This window comes from Erinaceus europaeus, chromosome 4 (assembly GCF_950295315.1).
Source record: "Erinaceus europaeus chromosome 4, mEriEur2.1, whole genome shotgun sequence".
NCBI classification, from domain to species: Eukaryota; Metazoa; Chordata; class Mammalia; order Eulipotyphla; family Erinaceidae; genus Erinaceus; species Erinaceus europaeus.
This window is the reverse complement of record NC_080165.1, coordinates 68,250,644-68,267,925: the sequence shown is the minus strand read 5'-3', so window position 1 is coordinate 68,267,925 and position 17,282 is coordinate 68,250,644. Positions and strand designations below refer to the sequence as shown.

The 17,282-nt window shown below is 42.2% G+C and overlaps 2 protein-coding genes across 8 annotated transcripts in view; one reads left to right on the top strand and one right to left on the bottom strand.

Moving 5' to 3' along the window:
- GTPBP2 (GTP binding protein 2) overlaps positions 1 to 12,072 on the top strand; it is a 22,939-nt gene extending 10,867 nt beyond the window's left edge. Inside the window, exons 11-12 of one of the 2 annotated variants that reach the window (XM_060189863.1) lie at positions 11,469 to 11,563; positions 11,936 to 12,072. In XM_060189863.1, coding sequence (XP_060045846.1) covers positions 11,469 to 11,541 — 73 coding nt within the window. In that variant the 3' untranslated portion in view covers positions 11,542 to 11,563; positions 11,936 to 12,072. Of the gene's footprint in view, positions 1 to 11,468; positions 11,701 to 11,935 lie in introns of those variants that run through there. The other variant, XM_060189862.1, reaches the window with a different exon arrangement.
- The window catches only part of POLH (DNA polymerase eta), a 45,947-nt gene continuing 40,498 nt past the window's right edge, over positions 11,834 to 17,282 (bottom strand). For all 6 annotated transcript variants that reach the window (XM_060189860.1, XM_060189857.1, XM_060189856.1 and 3 more), the window contains one exon: positions 11,834 to 17,282. In XM_060189860.1, the coding sequence (XP_060045843.1) occupies positions 16,394 to 17,282 (889 nt within the window). In that variant the 3' untranslated portion in view covers positions 11,834 to 16,393.

Genomic DNA, 17,282 nt, shown 5'->3' with positions numbered 1-17,282 from the left:
GAAAAGGGAGTCGGGCGGTAGCACAGTGGGTTAAGCACCCAAGGCGCGAAGCGCAACGACCGGCATAAGGATCCCGGTTCGAGCCCCCAGCTCCCCGCCTGCAGGGGTGTCGCTTCACAGGCAGTGAAGCAGGTCTGCAGGTGTCTGTCTTTTTCTCCCCCTCTGTCTTCCCTCCTCTCTCCATTTCTCTCTGTCCTATCTATCCAATAATGACGACATCAATATCAACAACAATAAAAAAACAAGGGCAACAAAGGAATAAATAATTTTTTTTTTAAATGAGGGGGAAAAAAAAGGCCTCCAGGAGCAGCTGATTCCTAGTGCAGGTTAGCAAGCCCCAGCAATAACCCTAGAAATAAAACAAAAACAAAAAATTCTGCTGCAGTGCTGTGTTAAATTTGGAGGGGCCAGAAGGTGCCAGACTTGGTTGAGCACACGTTACCATGCTCAAGGACCCGGGCTCAGGCTCCCAGACCCCCTCTGCATGGGGGCAAGTTTTATGAACTGTGAAACCGTACTATGGGTGTCTCTCTCCCTATCTCCTGCCCTCTTAATTTCTCTGTCCTATCGAATATAAGAAAAATAAAATTAACAAAAAGAATGGAGATGAGCATGCCAGCTATGCAAAGAATATAGACACAGTAATCTGGTCCTCATGCTTTCCCTACCAATGAAAGATAGCCTGCAGTCTAGTTTAATAAAGCCTAAAGTGATTGTTTGGAGCTGTGAGGGCCACCTGACCAAGCCTTAGTTATTCCTGTTCTTTTTTTTTTTTTTTAATTTTTTAAAAATTTATTATTGGATAGAGACAGAAATTGAGAGGAGAGGAGAGACAGAAACCTGCAGCCCTGTGAAGCTTCCCCCCTGCAGGTGGGGACCAGGGGCTTGAACAGGTCCTTGTGCACTGTAGTGCGTGCACTTAACCAAGTGCGCCACCTCCTGCCCCTCCCCCTTTTAAAGATTTTATTCATGAGAAAAATAGGAGAGAGAGAACCAGACATCACTGGTACATGTGCTGCTGGGGATCAAACTCAGGAGAGTCCAGTGCTTTATCCACTATGCCACTTCCTTGACCACTCTTCATATTTCTATGTTCATAGTACTTATTACCACATTATTTTATGTATTTTATTTATTTACTTATTTTGTCTCCAGGGTTATTGCTGGGGCTCGGTGCCTGCACTTTGAATCCACTGCTCCTGGCGGCCATTTTTCCCATTTTGTTGCCCTTGTTATTGTTGTCATTGCTTTTGTAGTTGGCTACGACAGAAAGAAATTGAGAGAGGAGGGGAAGACAGAGAGGTAGGGAGAATAATAGATGCCTGCAGACCTGCTTCACCACTGATGAAGCAACCCCCCTGCAGGTGGGGAGCCAGGGGCTTGAACTGAGATCCTTAGGCAGCTCCTTGCGCTTTGCGCCATGTGCCCTTAACCCGTTGTGCTACTGCCCGGCCCCCTGTGTGCTTTATGGTGGTGTGGAAACTTTGGAGCCTCAGGTATGAAAGTCTTTTGCATAAATACCATGCTATCTCCCCAGCCCTCCTTACTCCCACATTCTATGGGTAGAGAAATGGGGATCAAGGTTAAACTCAACTACAGAAAGAAGGGACTGCATTTTAAGTAGTGATCCTTGCTTGTAAAATAAATTTAGTAAGTGTGGGCTGAGGTCCCATAAGAGCCTTCTTCCACGAAGGTGTTAAAGGACAGCTTCTCTATCACTCATGCTCAGCTGCTTTTTTTTTTTTTTTTAATTTTCCCTTTTGTTGCCCTTGTTTTTTTATTGTTGTAGTTATTATCGTTTGTTGTTATTGATGTCGCTGTTAGGACAGAGAGAAATGGAGAGAGGAGGGGAAAACAGAGAGGGGGAGAGAGAGAGACACCTGAGACCTGCTTCACCGCCTGTGAAATGACAGGTGGGGAGTTGGGGGCTCGAACCGGGATCCTTACGCTGGTCCTTGTGCTTTGCAACACATGTGCTTAACCACTGCGCTACCACCTGACTCCCTTTTTTTATTTTTTAGAGCGATGCAGACACACACACACACACCCTCAGCTACTTTTTTTTTCTTTTTTTAAATTAAATTTAATTTTTTTCCCACTTTTGTTACTCTTATTTTTTTTTAAATTTATTTCTTTATTGGGGAATTAATGTTTTACATTCAACAGTAAATACAATAGTTTGTACATACATAACATTCCCCAGTTTCCCATTTAACAATACAACCCCCACTATGTCATTTATCGTCCTTCATGGACCTGTATTCTCCCCACCCACCCACCCTAGAGTCTTTTACTTGGGGGCAATATGCCAATTCCATTTCAGGTTCTACTTGTGTTTTCTTTTCTAATCTTGTTTTTCAACTTCTGCCTGAGAGTGAGATCATCCCATATTCATCCTTCTGTTTCTGACTTATTTCACTCAACATGATTTTTCCAAGGTCCATCCAAGATCGGCTGAAAACGGTGAAGTCACTATTTTTTACAGCTGAGTAGTATTCCATTGTGTATATATACCACGACTTGCTCAGCCACTCATCTGTTGTTGGACACCTGGGTTGCTTCCAGGTTGTGGCTATTACAAATTGTGCTGCCAAGAACATATGTGTACACAGATCTTTTTGGATGGATGTGTTGAGTTCCTTAGGATATATCCCCAGGAGGGGGATTGCAGGGTCATAGGGTAGGTCCATTTCTAGCCTTCTGAGAGTTCTCCAGACTGTTCTCCACAGAGGTTGGACCAATTGACATTCCCACCAGCAGTGCAGGAGGGTTCCTTTGACCCCACACCCTCTCCAGCATTTGCTGCTGTTACCTTTTCTGATGTATGACATTCTCACAGGAGTGAAGTGATATCTCATTGTTGTCTTGATTTGCATTTCTCTGACAATCAGAGACTTGGAGCATTTTTTCATGTGTTTCTCGGCCTTTTGGATCTCTTCTGTGGTGAAGATTCTGTCCAAGTCCTCCCCCCATTTTTGGATGGGGTTATTTGTTGTCTTGTTGTTGAGTCTGGCAAGCTCTTTTTATATATGTTGGTTATTAAACTCTTATCTGATGTATGACATGTAAAGATCTTCTCCCATTCTGTGAGGGGTCTCTTGGTTTGGGTAGTGGTTTCTTTTGCTGTGAAGCTTTTTAATTTGATGTAGTCCCATAGGTTTATACTTGCCTTAGTCTTCCTTGTAATTGGATTCATTTCATTGAAAATGTCTTTAAAATTTATGCAGAAAAAAGTTCTGCCAAGCACAATTTGTAATAGCCAAAACCTGGAATCAACCCAGGTGTCCAACAACAGATGAGTGGCTGAGCAAGTTGTGGTATATATACACAATGGAATACTACTCAGCTGTAAAAAAATGGTGACTTCACCGTTTTCAGCCGATCTTGGATGGACCTTGAAAAAATCATGTTGAGTGAAATAAGTCAGAAACAGAAGGATGAATATGGGATGATCTCACTCTCAGGCCGAAGTTGAAAAACAAGATTAGAAAAGAAAACACAAGTCGAACCTGAAATGGAATTGGAGTATTACACCAAAGTAAAACACTCTGGGGTGGGTGGGTGGGTGGGGAGAATACAGGTCCATGAAAAATGATGAATGACATAGTGGGGGTTGTATTGCTAAATGGGAATCTGGGGAATGTTATGCATGTAAAAAAAAAAAAAAGTAGAAACGCAAAGCAGAAATTGAAAAAAAAAAAAAAAAGTTCTGCCAATATTTTCTTCTACGTATTTGATAGTTTGTGGTCTAACATCCAAGTCCTTGATCCACTTGGAATTTACTTTTGTATTTGGTGAAGTACAGTGATTCAGTTTCATTCTTCTGCATGTTTCAACCAACCCATTGTTTCCAACACCATTTGTTGAAGAGACTCTGCTTTCCCCATGTAATAGTCTGGGCCCCTTTGTCAAAGATAAGATGTCCATAGTTGTGGGGCCTCATTTCTGGGCTCTCAATTCTATTACACTGGTCAGTGTGTCTATTCATGTTCCAGTACCAAGCAGTTTTGATGACAATGGCCCTATAATACAGTTTGAGATCTGGGAGTGTGATGCCTCCAGTTCTGTTCTTTTTTCTCAAGATTGTTTTGGCAATTCTAGGTCTTTTCTGGTTCCAGATAAACATTTGTAGCATTTGTTCTATTCTCCTAAAACATGTGCTTGGGATCTTGATGGGGATAGCATTAAATTTGTAGATGGCTCTGGGTAATATATTCATTTTGATGATGTTAATTCTTCCAACCCATGATCATGGAATATCTTTCCACTTCTTTGTGTCTTTTTCAATTTCTTTGAGTAGTGACTCATAATTTTCAGTATACAAGTCTTTCATTTCCTTGGTTAGATTTACTCCTAGATATTTTATTGTTTTTGTTGCTATAGTAAAAGGAATTGATTTCTGGATTTCAATTTCTTCTAACTTAGTGTTTGCATAGAGGAATGCCACTGACTTTTGAATGTTAATTTTATAGCCTGACACCTTACTGTATTGCCTGATGATTTCCAAAAGCTTCTTCCTGGATTCGTTAGGTTTTTCCATGTATACTATCATGTCATCTGCAAATAAGGAGAATTTAACTTCTTCTCTTCCAGTCTGTATCCCTTTAATTCCTTGCTCCTGCCTGATTGCTATGGCAAGAACTTCCAACACTATGTTGAATAGTAATGGTGATAGTGGGCAGCCCTGTCTAGTACCTGATCTGAGTGGAAATGCTTCCAGTTTTTCACCTTTGAGTATGATGTTGGCTGTAGGTTTGCTATATATAGACTCCACTATCTTGAGGAATTTTCCATCTATTCCCATTTTTTGTAGTGTTTTGATCATAAAGGGATGTTGTATTTTGTCAAAGGCTTTCTCTGCATCTATTGATATGACCATGCGGTTTTTGGTCTTGCTTTTGTTGATGTGGTGGATCACATTGATTGATTTACGTATATTAAACCAACCTTGCATGCCTGGGATAAACCCCACTTGGTCATGATGAACAATCTTTTTGATATACTGCTGTATCTGGTTGGTTAGAATTTTGTTCAATATTTTCGCATCTATGTTCATCAGAGATATTGGTCTGTAGTTTTCTTTTTTGGTTGTGTCCCTGTCTGCTTTCGGTATCAGAGTGATGTTGGCTTCATAGAAGCTGGCAGGGAGTATTCCAGTGTCTTCAATCTTCTGGAAGACTTTTAAAAGTAGAGGTGTTAGTTCTTCTTTGAAGGTTTTGTAGAATTCATTTGTAAAACCATCTGGTCCAGGACTTTTATTTCTGGGGAGATTTTTGATAACTGTTTCAATTTCATTAGCTGTGATGGGCCTGTTCATGTTATCCACTTCCTCTTTACTTAGTTTTGGAAGTTGGTAGGTATCTAGGAAATCATTCATTTCTTCCAGGTTCTTTAGCTTGGTGGCATATAGTTGTTCATAGAAGCCTCGCATGATATGTTGAATTTCTGCGGTGTCTGTTGTGATATCTCCTCTTTCATTTACTATCCGATTTATTTGGGTCTTCTCCCTTTTTTGTTTTGTGATTCTGGCTAAAGGTTTGTCGATTTTGTTTACTCTTTCGAAGAACCAACATTTACTTCCGTTGATCTTTTGTATGGTTTTCCTATTCTCAATGTTATTTATTTCTGCCCTAACTATAGTGGTTTCTGTCCTTCTGGTTACTTTAGGGTTCCTTTGTTGTTCTTCTTCTAGGTCTTTAAGATGTGCCATCAGGCTGTTTGTGCTTTTTCTTGTTTCCTAATGTGTGCTTGTATAGCTATGAACTTCCCTCTTAGGACTGCTTTAGCTGTGTCCCACATATTTTGATAGCTTGTGTCTTCATTTTCATTGAACTCTTGAAACATTTTGATTTCTTCCTTGATTTCCTCTTTGATCCAGAAGTTGTTAGGAAGTGTACTATTGAGCTTCCACATTTTGGGACTGTTACTAATCTTTTATTGATTGTTAAGTGTTAGTTTAATTCCACTGTGGTCTGAGAAGATGCCTGGGATGATTTCAATGCTCTTGAATTGGCTAATGCTGTCTTTGTGGCCTAACATATGGTCTATCCTTGAGAATGACCCATGTGGATTTGAGTGAAATGTGTATTCTAGTTTCTTGGGATGAATGACTCTGAAAATGTCCAATAGTTCTAGTTTATCTATCTCTTCATTTAGCTCCCTTATGTCTTTATTGATTTTCTGCCTGGATGATCTGTCAAGTTGAGAGAGTGGGGTGTTGAAGTCCCCTACTATGATTGTGTTACTGTTAATATATTGCTGTAGCTCTTTCAGTAGACGTTTGATGTATTTAGATGGCTTCTCATTGGGTGCATAGATGTTAATAATTGTTAAGTCCTCTTGATTGACTGATCCTCTGAGCATTAAGTAGTGTCCATTCCTATCTTTTTTAATCTTATCTATTTTAAAGTCTATCATGTCAGATATGAGAATAGCTGTTCCTGCCCTTTTTTGTGGGCCATTGGCTTGTATGATAGTTTTCCATCCTTTCACTTTAAGTCTGTGTTTGTCTTGTTGAGTTAGGTGAGTATCCTGTAGACAGCATATTGTTCGGTTTTGTTTTCTGATCCATCTTCCTACTCTGTGTCTTTTAATAGGTGAATTCAGGCCACTGACATTTATTGATATCAAAGATTGAAGATATTTTAACGCCATTCTTGTAGAATTTTAGAGTGTTTTGATATATGTTCTATTTGTGGTGGTCTGGTTGTTTATAGGAGACCTTTCAGAACTTCTTTCAGGGCAGGCTTGATGATGGTTGATTCCTTCAACTGTTGCTTGTCTGAGAAGGTTTTGATGCCTCCATCTAGTCTGAATGACAGTCTAGCAGGATATAGTATTCTTGGCTGAAAGCCTTTCTCATTGAGCACTCGATAGATATCTTGCCATTCTCTTCTGGCCTGTAGTGTTTGTATGGAGAAGTCTGCTGCTAATCTTATGGGTTTTCCTTTGTAGGTGACTCTTTGTTTTTCTCTTGCAGCCTTCAGGATCCTTTCTTTATCCTTATTCCTTTCCATTGTAAGTATGACATGTCTTGGTGTCTTTAGGTCTGGGTTAATTCTGTTTGGGACCCTCTGTGCTTCTTGAATTTTTATATCTTTGATGTTGTCTAGACTAGAGAAGTTTTCAGCTACTATGGCCTGGAAAATGCTTTCTTCCTCTCCTTCTCTTTCTTCCTCTGGTAAGCCAATAATGCGTATATTGTTTCTTTTGAAGTCATTCCATAGGACTCTGTTGTTGTTTTCAGCATCTCTTAATCTCTTTTTGAGATCTCTTCTTTTTTAGTTGTCTCTAATTCATCCTCTATCTTGCTAATTCTGTCTTCAGCCTCATTGATTCTATTTTCTCTGCCCTCTACTGTTTTCTGGAGTTCATCTATTTTGTTGCCCTGCTCTGATACTGTTTTAGCTTGTTCAGCTAGTTGTATTCTTAGCTCAGCGATTTCAGCTTTCAGCTCTCTAATAACCATGAGATAATTCGTATTTTCTTCCATATTCTCATTTGTTGTTCCTGCATTTCTGATTACAATTTTTTCAAATTCTTTACTCACTCCTGTTATTATTTCCTTAGCTAATGTTTGGATGTTGAACTCGTTATTTTGTGCTTCACCCTCTGGAGGACTTATAGCTGGACTCTTGTCCTGGTTTGATTCTCCAATATTTTTTCTTGTTGTTTTAACCATTTTATATATTATGTTATGAGTTCCCTTTATCAGTACTTTTCAAATTATTGAACACTATTGCCTGGATTGACTTGTGTCTAAGTAAGTTAATTGAAGGGTTCACAGTGGTGGAAGTTAACAGTTGTTTCAATCCCTGAGTTGGAGCTCAGTGGTTTAAAAGCCTCTTTTTTTTTTTTTTCTTCCCTGTAGGCTATGGGAGCCTGAGGGCTTTTAAACTATCAATAGGCTTCTTAGCTTAATCACTGACTCCTGACCAAGAGATAAAGCAGGGTGTGGCAGAGATAATCCAGTGGTTATGCAAAGAGACTTTCACAGCCCCTCAGCTATGCCACCGAGGTATAGGTCTTCTCCTGAGTTTCCTGGTTAGATCTCTGTCCCCTGGTGTCCCTCCCTGTTGCTGCTGAAGATTCTGAGGGTAGTAGCAATGGAGACTCAGAGTTGCACTTGGTGAGTCTCTGGGGAGTCCTCTCCTCCCTTCAGCTGTCCCCTTGTTGGTGGAGCAGACTGGAGGTGGTGTCTCAACTGATAAAACTGATGAACTGTTAGCAGTCACTTAATCTCTCCTTAGGCTCCTCTCTCCTCTCTGTCACCAGCCACACGTGTTTATACTCACCGGTGATTTAGTGAGTTCCTGTGGTCATTCTAGTCCTGTCTTGTTGTCCTGGGTGGGTCTCCTTTGGTATTCCTAGTTGATCTAGGAGAGGAGAGGAGAGGAGAGGAGAGGAGAGGAGAGGAGAGGAGAGGAGAGGAGAGGAGAGGAGAGGAGAGAAAGAGATCTGCTGCTCGTAGCTCCATCTCCGGAAGTCCCCAGGTGTCTTTCTTTCCTCCTCTTTGTAACCCCTCCTCTCTCCATTTTTCTCTGTCCTAACAATGACTACATCAATAATAACAATAATAACTACAACAACAACAAAACAAGGGCAACAAAAGGGAAAATAAACATAAAATTAAAAAAAAAGAAAAATAGTTTGTGTACATGTAGCTGATGGGGGAGTATGTCTAAGGATTTCTCTCTCTACTTCTGCTAGCATGATCTAGCCCAGTTCATCTTCAGTTGAATCCTCTGGTCTTTCCATACCTGAAAAGCCAAAAAATCTGATTATCCACATGTAAAAATGGAGGTTAAGAATATAGCACTGCTTCACCACTTGTGAAGCTTTCTCCCTGCAGGTGGGCACTAGGTGCTCGAACCTGGGTCCTTGTGCACTATAACGTGCACTTAATTAACCAGGTGCACCTCCGGCCCCCTTCATTCTCTTTTCTACCATTCCACTGTTCAATAAACATATTTGTGATTATGAAAAAAAAGAATATAGTACTATAGGGCTGGGGAGGTAATGTATAGCTATGCAGAAGACTTTCATGCCTGACGTGCCAAGACCCCAGGTTCAGTCCTCAGTACTACCATAAACCAGAGCTGAATAGTGCTCCAGTCTCAGGGTCTCTCTCTCCCCCCTTCTATGTATCTTTTTATTATTATTTATTGGATAGAGACAGCCAGAAATTGAGAAGGAAGGGGGTGATAGAGAAGGAGAGAGACACCTGCAGCTCTGCTTCATCACTTGCAAAGCTTTCCCCCTGCAGGTAGGGACCAGGGGTTCAAACCTGGGTCCTTGCTCATTGTAACATGTGTGCTCAACCAAATATGCCACCATTCAGCCCCTCTTTTTTTTTTAAATATTTATTTTATTTATTCCCTTTTGTTGCCCTTGTTTTATTGTTGTAGTTATTATTGTTGTTGTCGTTGTTGGATAGGACAGAGAGAAATGGAGAGAGGAGGGGAAGACAGAGAGGAGGAGAGAAAGATAGACACCTGCAGACCTGCTTCACCGCCTGTGAAGCGACTCCCCTGCAGGTGGGGAGCTGGCGGCTCGAACAGGGATCCTTATGCCGGTCCTTGTGCTTTGCGCCACCTGCGCTTAACCCGCTGCGCTACAGCCCGACTCCCTTCAGCCCCTCTTTTTATGTATCTTTTTCTCTCATTAAAATAAATGAAAATCAAAAACAAAAAAAACTCTTTGCCTAGGTGAGCCTGCCAATATGTGAGTAAGGGCTCTGAGTCTCTCTCTCTCTTGGCCCATGTGTACAACATGTGGGTGTTCTCAATTTTCCTAAATAATGTTTAAAATTGCTGGGGAAAAAAATAAAAAACAAAAATAAAAATTCCAAAGTACAGAAATAGAAGGCTGAAAAAAGTAATTATTTATTTAAAAATAAGAATACAGTATTATAGAAAAATACATAGTATTAAAATTACATAGTTATGGTCTGGGAGGTGGCACAGTGGATAAAGAATTGGACTTTTTTTTTTGGATAGGACAGAGAGAAATCAAGAGAGGAGGGGGAAGACAGACACCTGCAGATGTGCTTCATTCCCTGTGAAGTGACGCCCCCTGCAGGTGGGGAGTCAGGGGCTCAAACCGGGATAATTGTGCTGATCCTGGCGCTTTGAACCATGTGTGCTTCATCTGCTGCGCTACCACCCGCTACTGCCCACCTCCCAAGCACTGGACTTTCAAGTGTGAGGTCTTGAGTTCAATCTCCAGCAGCACATGTACTATAGTGATGTTTGGTTCTTCCTCTCCTGTCTTTCTCATAAGTAAATAAAATCTTAAAAAATAAAGTTATCTAGCCAGGCGATAACTCACATGATAAAGCACACAGTAGCATTTATAAGGACCCAAATTCACTCCCCGAGTCACCATGTGGGAGCACCAACTCAAAGCAAGCTTCATGAGCAGTGGAGCAGTGTTGTGGTGTCTCTCCCCTTTTCAGTCTCTCATTTTCTATCAAAAAAAAAAAAAGTTTCCCAGGAGTGGTAGAATCATGTAAGCTTCAAGACTTGGCAAAAACACTTGGAGAAAAAAGAAACTAGTACTAGAAATGTGGACAAATGAAAAAACACTGTAAGTAATTAAAATTCTCAATTAAAACTCATACTTCAGGGACCAGGCATTTGTGCATGTGGTAGAGCACATACAATACACAAGAATCCAGGTTCAAGTCCCTGGTCCCTGCTTGTAGGAGGGAAGATTCACAAGCAGTGAAACAGTGTTGCTGATGTCTTTCTCTCCCTCCTCATTCTCTAATTCTCTGTCTCTATCTAAAATAAGTACTCTAAGATGAATGAATATGCTAGTTGACTCTGATGGCCCAAACACCTCTAAATTTATACTTTAAATTTTTTAAATTATATTTGATAGAGACAACCAGAAATCAAGAGGGAAGGGGGAGCTAGAGAGGGAGAAAGAGACACACACACCTCCATCCCTGCTTCATAAGTTGCAAAGCTTTCACTCAGCAGATGCGTACCAGGAGCTTGAACCTGGGTCCTTGTGCATTGTAACATGTGCGCTCAAGCAGGTGTACCACCCAGCCCCTAAATTTGTACTTTAAAGAAACGTCTTTCCCTGGAAGGTGGTCTAGTGGATAAAGCATTGAGCTCTCAAGCGTGAAGTCTTGTGTTCAATCCCTAGCTTCACATATGCCAGGGTGATGCTTTCTCAGAAAAAAAAAAAAGTCACTATTCTCCACAAAAGTGGTTCTTGAGAATGTGTCTATGTATGTAAGAAGCAGAGTGTCACTCTGGCATATGCAATGCCAGGTGTCAAATTTGGGACCTCATACACAGGAGTCCAGCACTTTACCCACTGGGCCCTTGATATATTTTAGACCGTGTGTGTGTGTGTGTGTGTGTGTGTGTGTAATGAGGGGGATTACATATATGCAACTATATTGATCCTAGGATGATATTTTCATTCTTTGATTTCAGAAATAGACATGAGAGAAGGAAAGCACAGAACTTCCCCACCAACTGTGGAGTTTGCTCCTGTGCCCCCCATATGGTCTCAGAGGCTTGAACCTGGAACCTCACACTACGATGTATGCTCTTTCCCAGCCTGCCCCTATCAGTATTTCTGATGTCAATTATGGGAAATCTTGCAGAGAATACACATGACTATGATTTAGCAGGGGTGGGGAAAGTTGTGACACTAACCAGCTGCCCACTGCTCCTTAAAGCCAGACTCCTAGTAATAAGGCTCTGGAGATGCTAGAGTTCTCATGATGATCTGTCCAACTAAACAGACTTTCTGAACTGGGCTAGAAGTAATCTCATTGTGCATTAGAAGAAAATAAAGGAGGCAGAAGAGCCAATGGCTAAAACTGTCACTTTAATAAGGTTTAATTGAGAAGTCTTTTTTGCTTAATAAATCTTGTTTTAAATTCTTATTTACTTATTTTGTTTTTTACCAGAGCACTCTGGCCTATGATGGTGCTGGGGAGTGGACCTGGAACCTTAAAGCCTTAGGCATGAAAGACCTTTGTGCACAGCCATCATGTTCTCTACCAGAGTACCAGAGCTGCCCCCAGTGGGCTGTACTGCTCCCACGTGGTGGGTGTATCATGGCAAAGCAGGCACCCTCCCAGGTGAGCTATCTCACTGCTTCCAAGGTTTCACTTTTCTTTTTTTCGCCTTCAGGGTTATTGCTGTGACTCGTTGCCTGCACTACCATTTTTTTTCTATTTTATTAGATAAGACAGAGAAATTGAAAGAGGAGGGGAAGGTAGAGAGGGAGAGATAAAGAGAGACACCTGGGGCCACGGGTGGCGCACCTGGTTAAGCACACACACTATAGTGCACAAGGACCCAGGTTCAAGCCTCTGGTCCCCACCTGCAGGGGAAAAGCTTCATGAGTGGTGAAGCAGGGCTGCAGGTGTCTTTCTCAATTTCTGTCTCTATCCAATAAAAAATAAGAGGGACACCTGCAGACTTCCTTCACCACTTGTAAAGTGACCCCCCGCAGGTGGGGAGCCAGGGGCTCAAACCAGGATCCTTTTGCGGTACACACGCATGGTTTATGGTGGTGTGGGGATTGAACCTGGGACTTTGGAGCCTCAGGCATTAAAGTATTTTCATAATAATTTGCATAAATATTATGCTATCTACCCCCATCCTCTTTTATTATTTTTTTTAACCTGGGACCTCAGAACCTCAGGCATGAAAGTATTCTATATAACCAAGCTATCCTCCCAAGGTAAAATCTGACCTGCTCTTGTGACAGAGGAGAAATTGAAAAAAAAAATAAATTAGGGCTGGGTGGTGGTGCACCCAGTTAAGCACACACATTACCAAACACAGGGATCCAGATCCAAGCCCCTGCTCCCCACCTGCAGCGGGGATGTTTCACAAGTAGTGAAACAGGTGTGCTAAAGTCTCTCTTTCCTCCTATTTCAATTTTCTGTCCTAATGAAAAAAATAGAAAAAAAATTTATTGGGGCCAGGTGGTGGCACACCTGGTTACGCGCACACATTACAGTGTGCAAGGACCTTGGTTCAAGCCCCTGGTCCCCACCTTCGGGAGGAAAGCTTCATGAGTGGTGAAGCAGGGCTACAGGGGTCTCTCTGGCTCTCTCCCTATCTCCTCCTCTCCTCTTAATTTCTGTATCTATCCTAAATAAATAAAATAAAAATTAAAAAATATATTTATTAGTGATCAAGAGAACTAGAACATCACTGTAGAACATGCAAAACCAGGAACTGAACTCAGGAATTCATGTTTACAAGTCCAGTGTTCCATTAACTATTTATTTAAAATATTTCTTAGTGGTAGTGGGGAGAGAGAACCAGAGAGGTTTTTTTTTGTTTTTTATAAACAAGAGAAATTGAGAGGGAAGGGAGTCGGGCGGTAGCCTGGGGGGTTAAGCACATGTGGCGCAAAGCGCAGGGACCGGCTTGAGCATCCCGGTTTGAGCCCCTAGCTCCCCACCTGCAGGGGAGTCGCTTCACAAGTGGTAAAGCAGGTCTGCAGGTGTCTGTCTTTCTCTCCTACTCTGTTTTCCCCTCCTCTCTCCATTTCTCTCTGTCCTATCCAACAACATCAATAACAATAGTAATAACCACAACAATGTTAAACAACAAGGACAACAAAAGGGAAAATAATAAATAAATATAAAAAAATTGAGAGGGAAGGGAAAGACAGAGAGGGAGAGACCATAGCACTTCAATGACATGAAGGCTGGGCTTGAATCTAGGTTACACACATCACAATGCAGCACAGTATCCAAGGGAGCTATTTCACTGGCCCACCATTTTATTTTTAATTGTATTTTATGAGGGGGGGGAGAGGGAGAGGGAGGGAGAGGGGGAGAGAGAGAGAAACAGAGAGACACACCACAACACCATTCTGTCACATGCAGTGTTGGAGATAAGACTAAGAGACTCTGACCCAGCTACCCAGCTTTGGAAATTTTTTAATACATTTATTCAGTTCCTTATCTGTGCAAATTTTAGTATATATATATGTATATATATATAGATATATATACACACACACACACACACACAATTTTTAAAATATTTATTTTATTTATTCTCTTTTGTTGCCCTTGTTTTTTATTGTTGTTGTCGTCATTGTTGGATAGGACAGAGAGAAATGGAGAGGGGAAGACACAGAAGGGGAGAGAAAGACACCTGCAGACCTGCTTCACCACCTGTGAAGCGACACCCCTGCAGGTGGGGAGCCAGGGGCTCGAACCAGGATCCTTATGCCGGTCCTTTGTGCTTTGCACCACGTGCGTTTAACCTGCTGCGTTACTGCCCAACTCCCCCCCACACACAATTTTTTTACCTTTGAAAATTTCTGGGGGGGGGAGGCTGAGTGATGGTGCACCTGGTTAAGCGCATGTGTTACCATGTGCAAGGACCAGGGTTCAAGCTCCTGATCCCTTTCTGCAAGGGGATGGGGGAAGCTTCATAAGCAGTGAAGCAGGGCTGCAGGTGTCTCTTTTTGTCTCTCCCCCTTCCCCTTTCAATTTCTCTGTCCTATAAAGTAAAATAAATAAAATAATTTATAAGTTATTTTAACTTTACTTTTTTATATTTATTATTGCCTCCAGGGTTATCACTGGGACTTGGTGCCCACACTACAAATCCACTGCTCCTAGCAGCTTTTTCTTTTTTTCTTCATTTTATTGGATAGGACAGAGAAAAATTGAGAGAAGGAAGAGGGAGATAGAGAGGAAGAGAGAAAGACAGACACCTGCAGACCTGCTTCACTGCTTGTCAAGCGACCAGCCTGCGGGTAGGGACCCGGGGTCTCGAACTAGGATCCTTGCATGGGTCTTGGCACTTCATACCTTATGCACTTAACCTGGTGCATCACCACCTGTTCCACCCTTGTTAACTTTACAAATGAGGAACAACAAATGACTTTGCTCAAGGCCACACTCCCAAGAGGGAAAGCCAGGTTTGGAGCCAGATCTCTTAGGCTCCAGGGCCCTAAAGAAAAATAATTAATTAATTATTAGATATAGACAGAAAAAGAGGAGGGGAAAATATGGAGACAGATACCTGCAGCACTGCTTTACCACTTATGAAGCTTTCCTCCTGCAGGTGGGAGCTGAGGGCGTGAAGCCAGGTCCTTGTGCATGGTAACGTGGTGCAGGGTGTGCAGCCACCCAGCCCAACCCTTTCACTCTTTTTTTTTTTTTGATATTTATTCTCTTTTGTTACCTTTATTTACTTATTTTTACCAGAGCACTGCTCAGTTCTGGCTTATGGTGGTGAGGGGAATTGAACCTGGGACTTTGGAGCCTCAGGCATGAGTCTGCATAACCATTATGCTATCTACCCTACACTGCCTTTGTTTTATAGTTGTAGTTATTATTATTGTTGTTATTGATGTCATCGTTGTTGGATAGGACAGAGAGAAATTGAAAGAGGAGGGGAACACAGAGAGGGGGAGAGAAAGGTAAGACACCTGAAGACCTGCTTCACCGCTTGCGAAGTGACTCCTCTGCAGGTGGGGAGCCGGGGGCTCAAACCGGGATCCTTATACAGGTCCTTGCACTTTGGCCACCTGCGCTTAACCCGCTGCGCTACTGCCCGACTCCCCAGTTTGTCTTCCTTCCTTCCTTTCTTTCTTCCCTTTTGGTGCCCTTGTTGTTTTATTGTTGTAGTTACTATTGTTGTTATTGATGTTGTCGTCGTTGTTGGATAGGACAGAGAAATGGAGAGAGGAGGGGAAGACAGAGGAGGAGAGAAAGATAGACACCTGCAGACCTGCTTCACCACTTATGAAGTGACTCCCCTACAGGTGGGGAGCAGGGGGCTCAAACCAGGATCCTTACGCTGGTCCTTGCACTTTGCGCCAGCTGCACTTAACCCGCTGCGCTACAGCCCAACTACCAAGTCTTTCCTTTTCTTTTTTTCTTTCCTTCTTTTGTTTCTTCCCTTTTGTTACCCTTGTTTTATTGTTGTAGTTATTATTGTTGTTATTGATGTCGTCATTGTTGGATAGGACAGAGAGAAATTGAGGCGGGGGGGAAGACAGGGGGGAGAGAAAGACACCTGCAGACCTGCTTCACCGCCTTTGAAGTGACTCCCCTGCAGGTGGAGAGCCAGGGGCTCGAACTGGGATCCTTACGCCGGTCCTTGCACCACCTGCGCTTAACCCACTGCTTATCGCCCGACTCCCAACACTTCCACTTCTTAATAAATGATACTGCCTCCTTAAACTCTAAATATTAAAACTCTAAGCAGCTATACCTCTGAAAGTGAATATTTACATTTGTTAACAATAGAAATACAATTCATGCTTATGAAGAGATGGGAGACTTAACTCAGCATCTAACAATTCCTTGTCTTACTACAATTTCATAGTTATGAGTTTCCTTGAGAAACTGTACAATATTAAAAGCCTGAGGGCATCACTATTGTGTTAATGGCTTAAAAAATGATTCCAGTGTCTGCATACCCTCAGGCCTAGGACGTTTCTTATTAGAGGCTAAAGGGCTCTTGGGATTTCTTTTGATTTGAGGAGAACTGGCAGGAACAATGTGGGCATTTGAGGTATGGGGCTGCAAAAAAGACTTCTGCAACTCTAAGGCAAAATGGTAGTCCAGATGTTCTGGCATTTCCCACACAGGTACCAGAGAGCCACACTTCTCACAGCGCACCTGGTCCTCAGCAGTCAGAAGACTGGGGGTAGTAGCTGCTTCCTGACCTGCTTCCAGAGCTGGTTTGGAAGCTGAAGAAGGAAGTCTGCTTGAGCTGTTCTGGGCCAAATCCAGCTCTGCTTTTGAGGATCCTTGCTTCAATACCTCTTTACTGTCAGGGGCACAATCTGGGTACTCTGTTGAACAACAGTATGGTAACACTTCAGGACTGGGCAATGTATGTTGCACAGGTAAGGATACTGAAGGATTATTGGGTTCTTTCTGCTGTAGAAGCAAACTTTTCTGCTTAAAGAATGGCTTGGCTCCTGTTGTATGACTTGTTTGGAAAGGCAATGAGGGCTTCGAAGGGGAATTGTTCACAGGAGCCTGAGTAGTAGTAGTAAGTGATGAACATGAAGCTTCTTTGTTTTTCTGCTTTTCGGCAGCTTTTTGGAAGAATGACTCCAAAGAAGTGGTTGCTTTCTTAGCAGCTGTTACTGTTGGGCCATTTCCCTGAGCCTTAGATTCAGAACTGGTCACTGGTACTTTTGGCAGAGAGCTTGAGTCACTGTTCAAGAAGATAGTGATGTCTGGGCAGGATGAATTCTGGGCAGAGGCAGAGAACTTGGTAGCGCAGAGGAAAACCATTGTGAGGGGAGGGGAC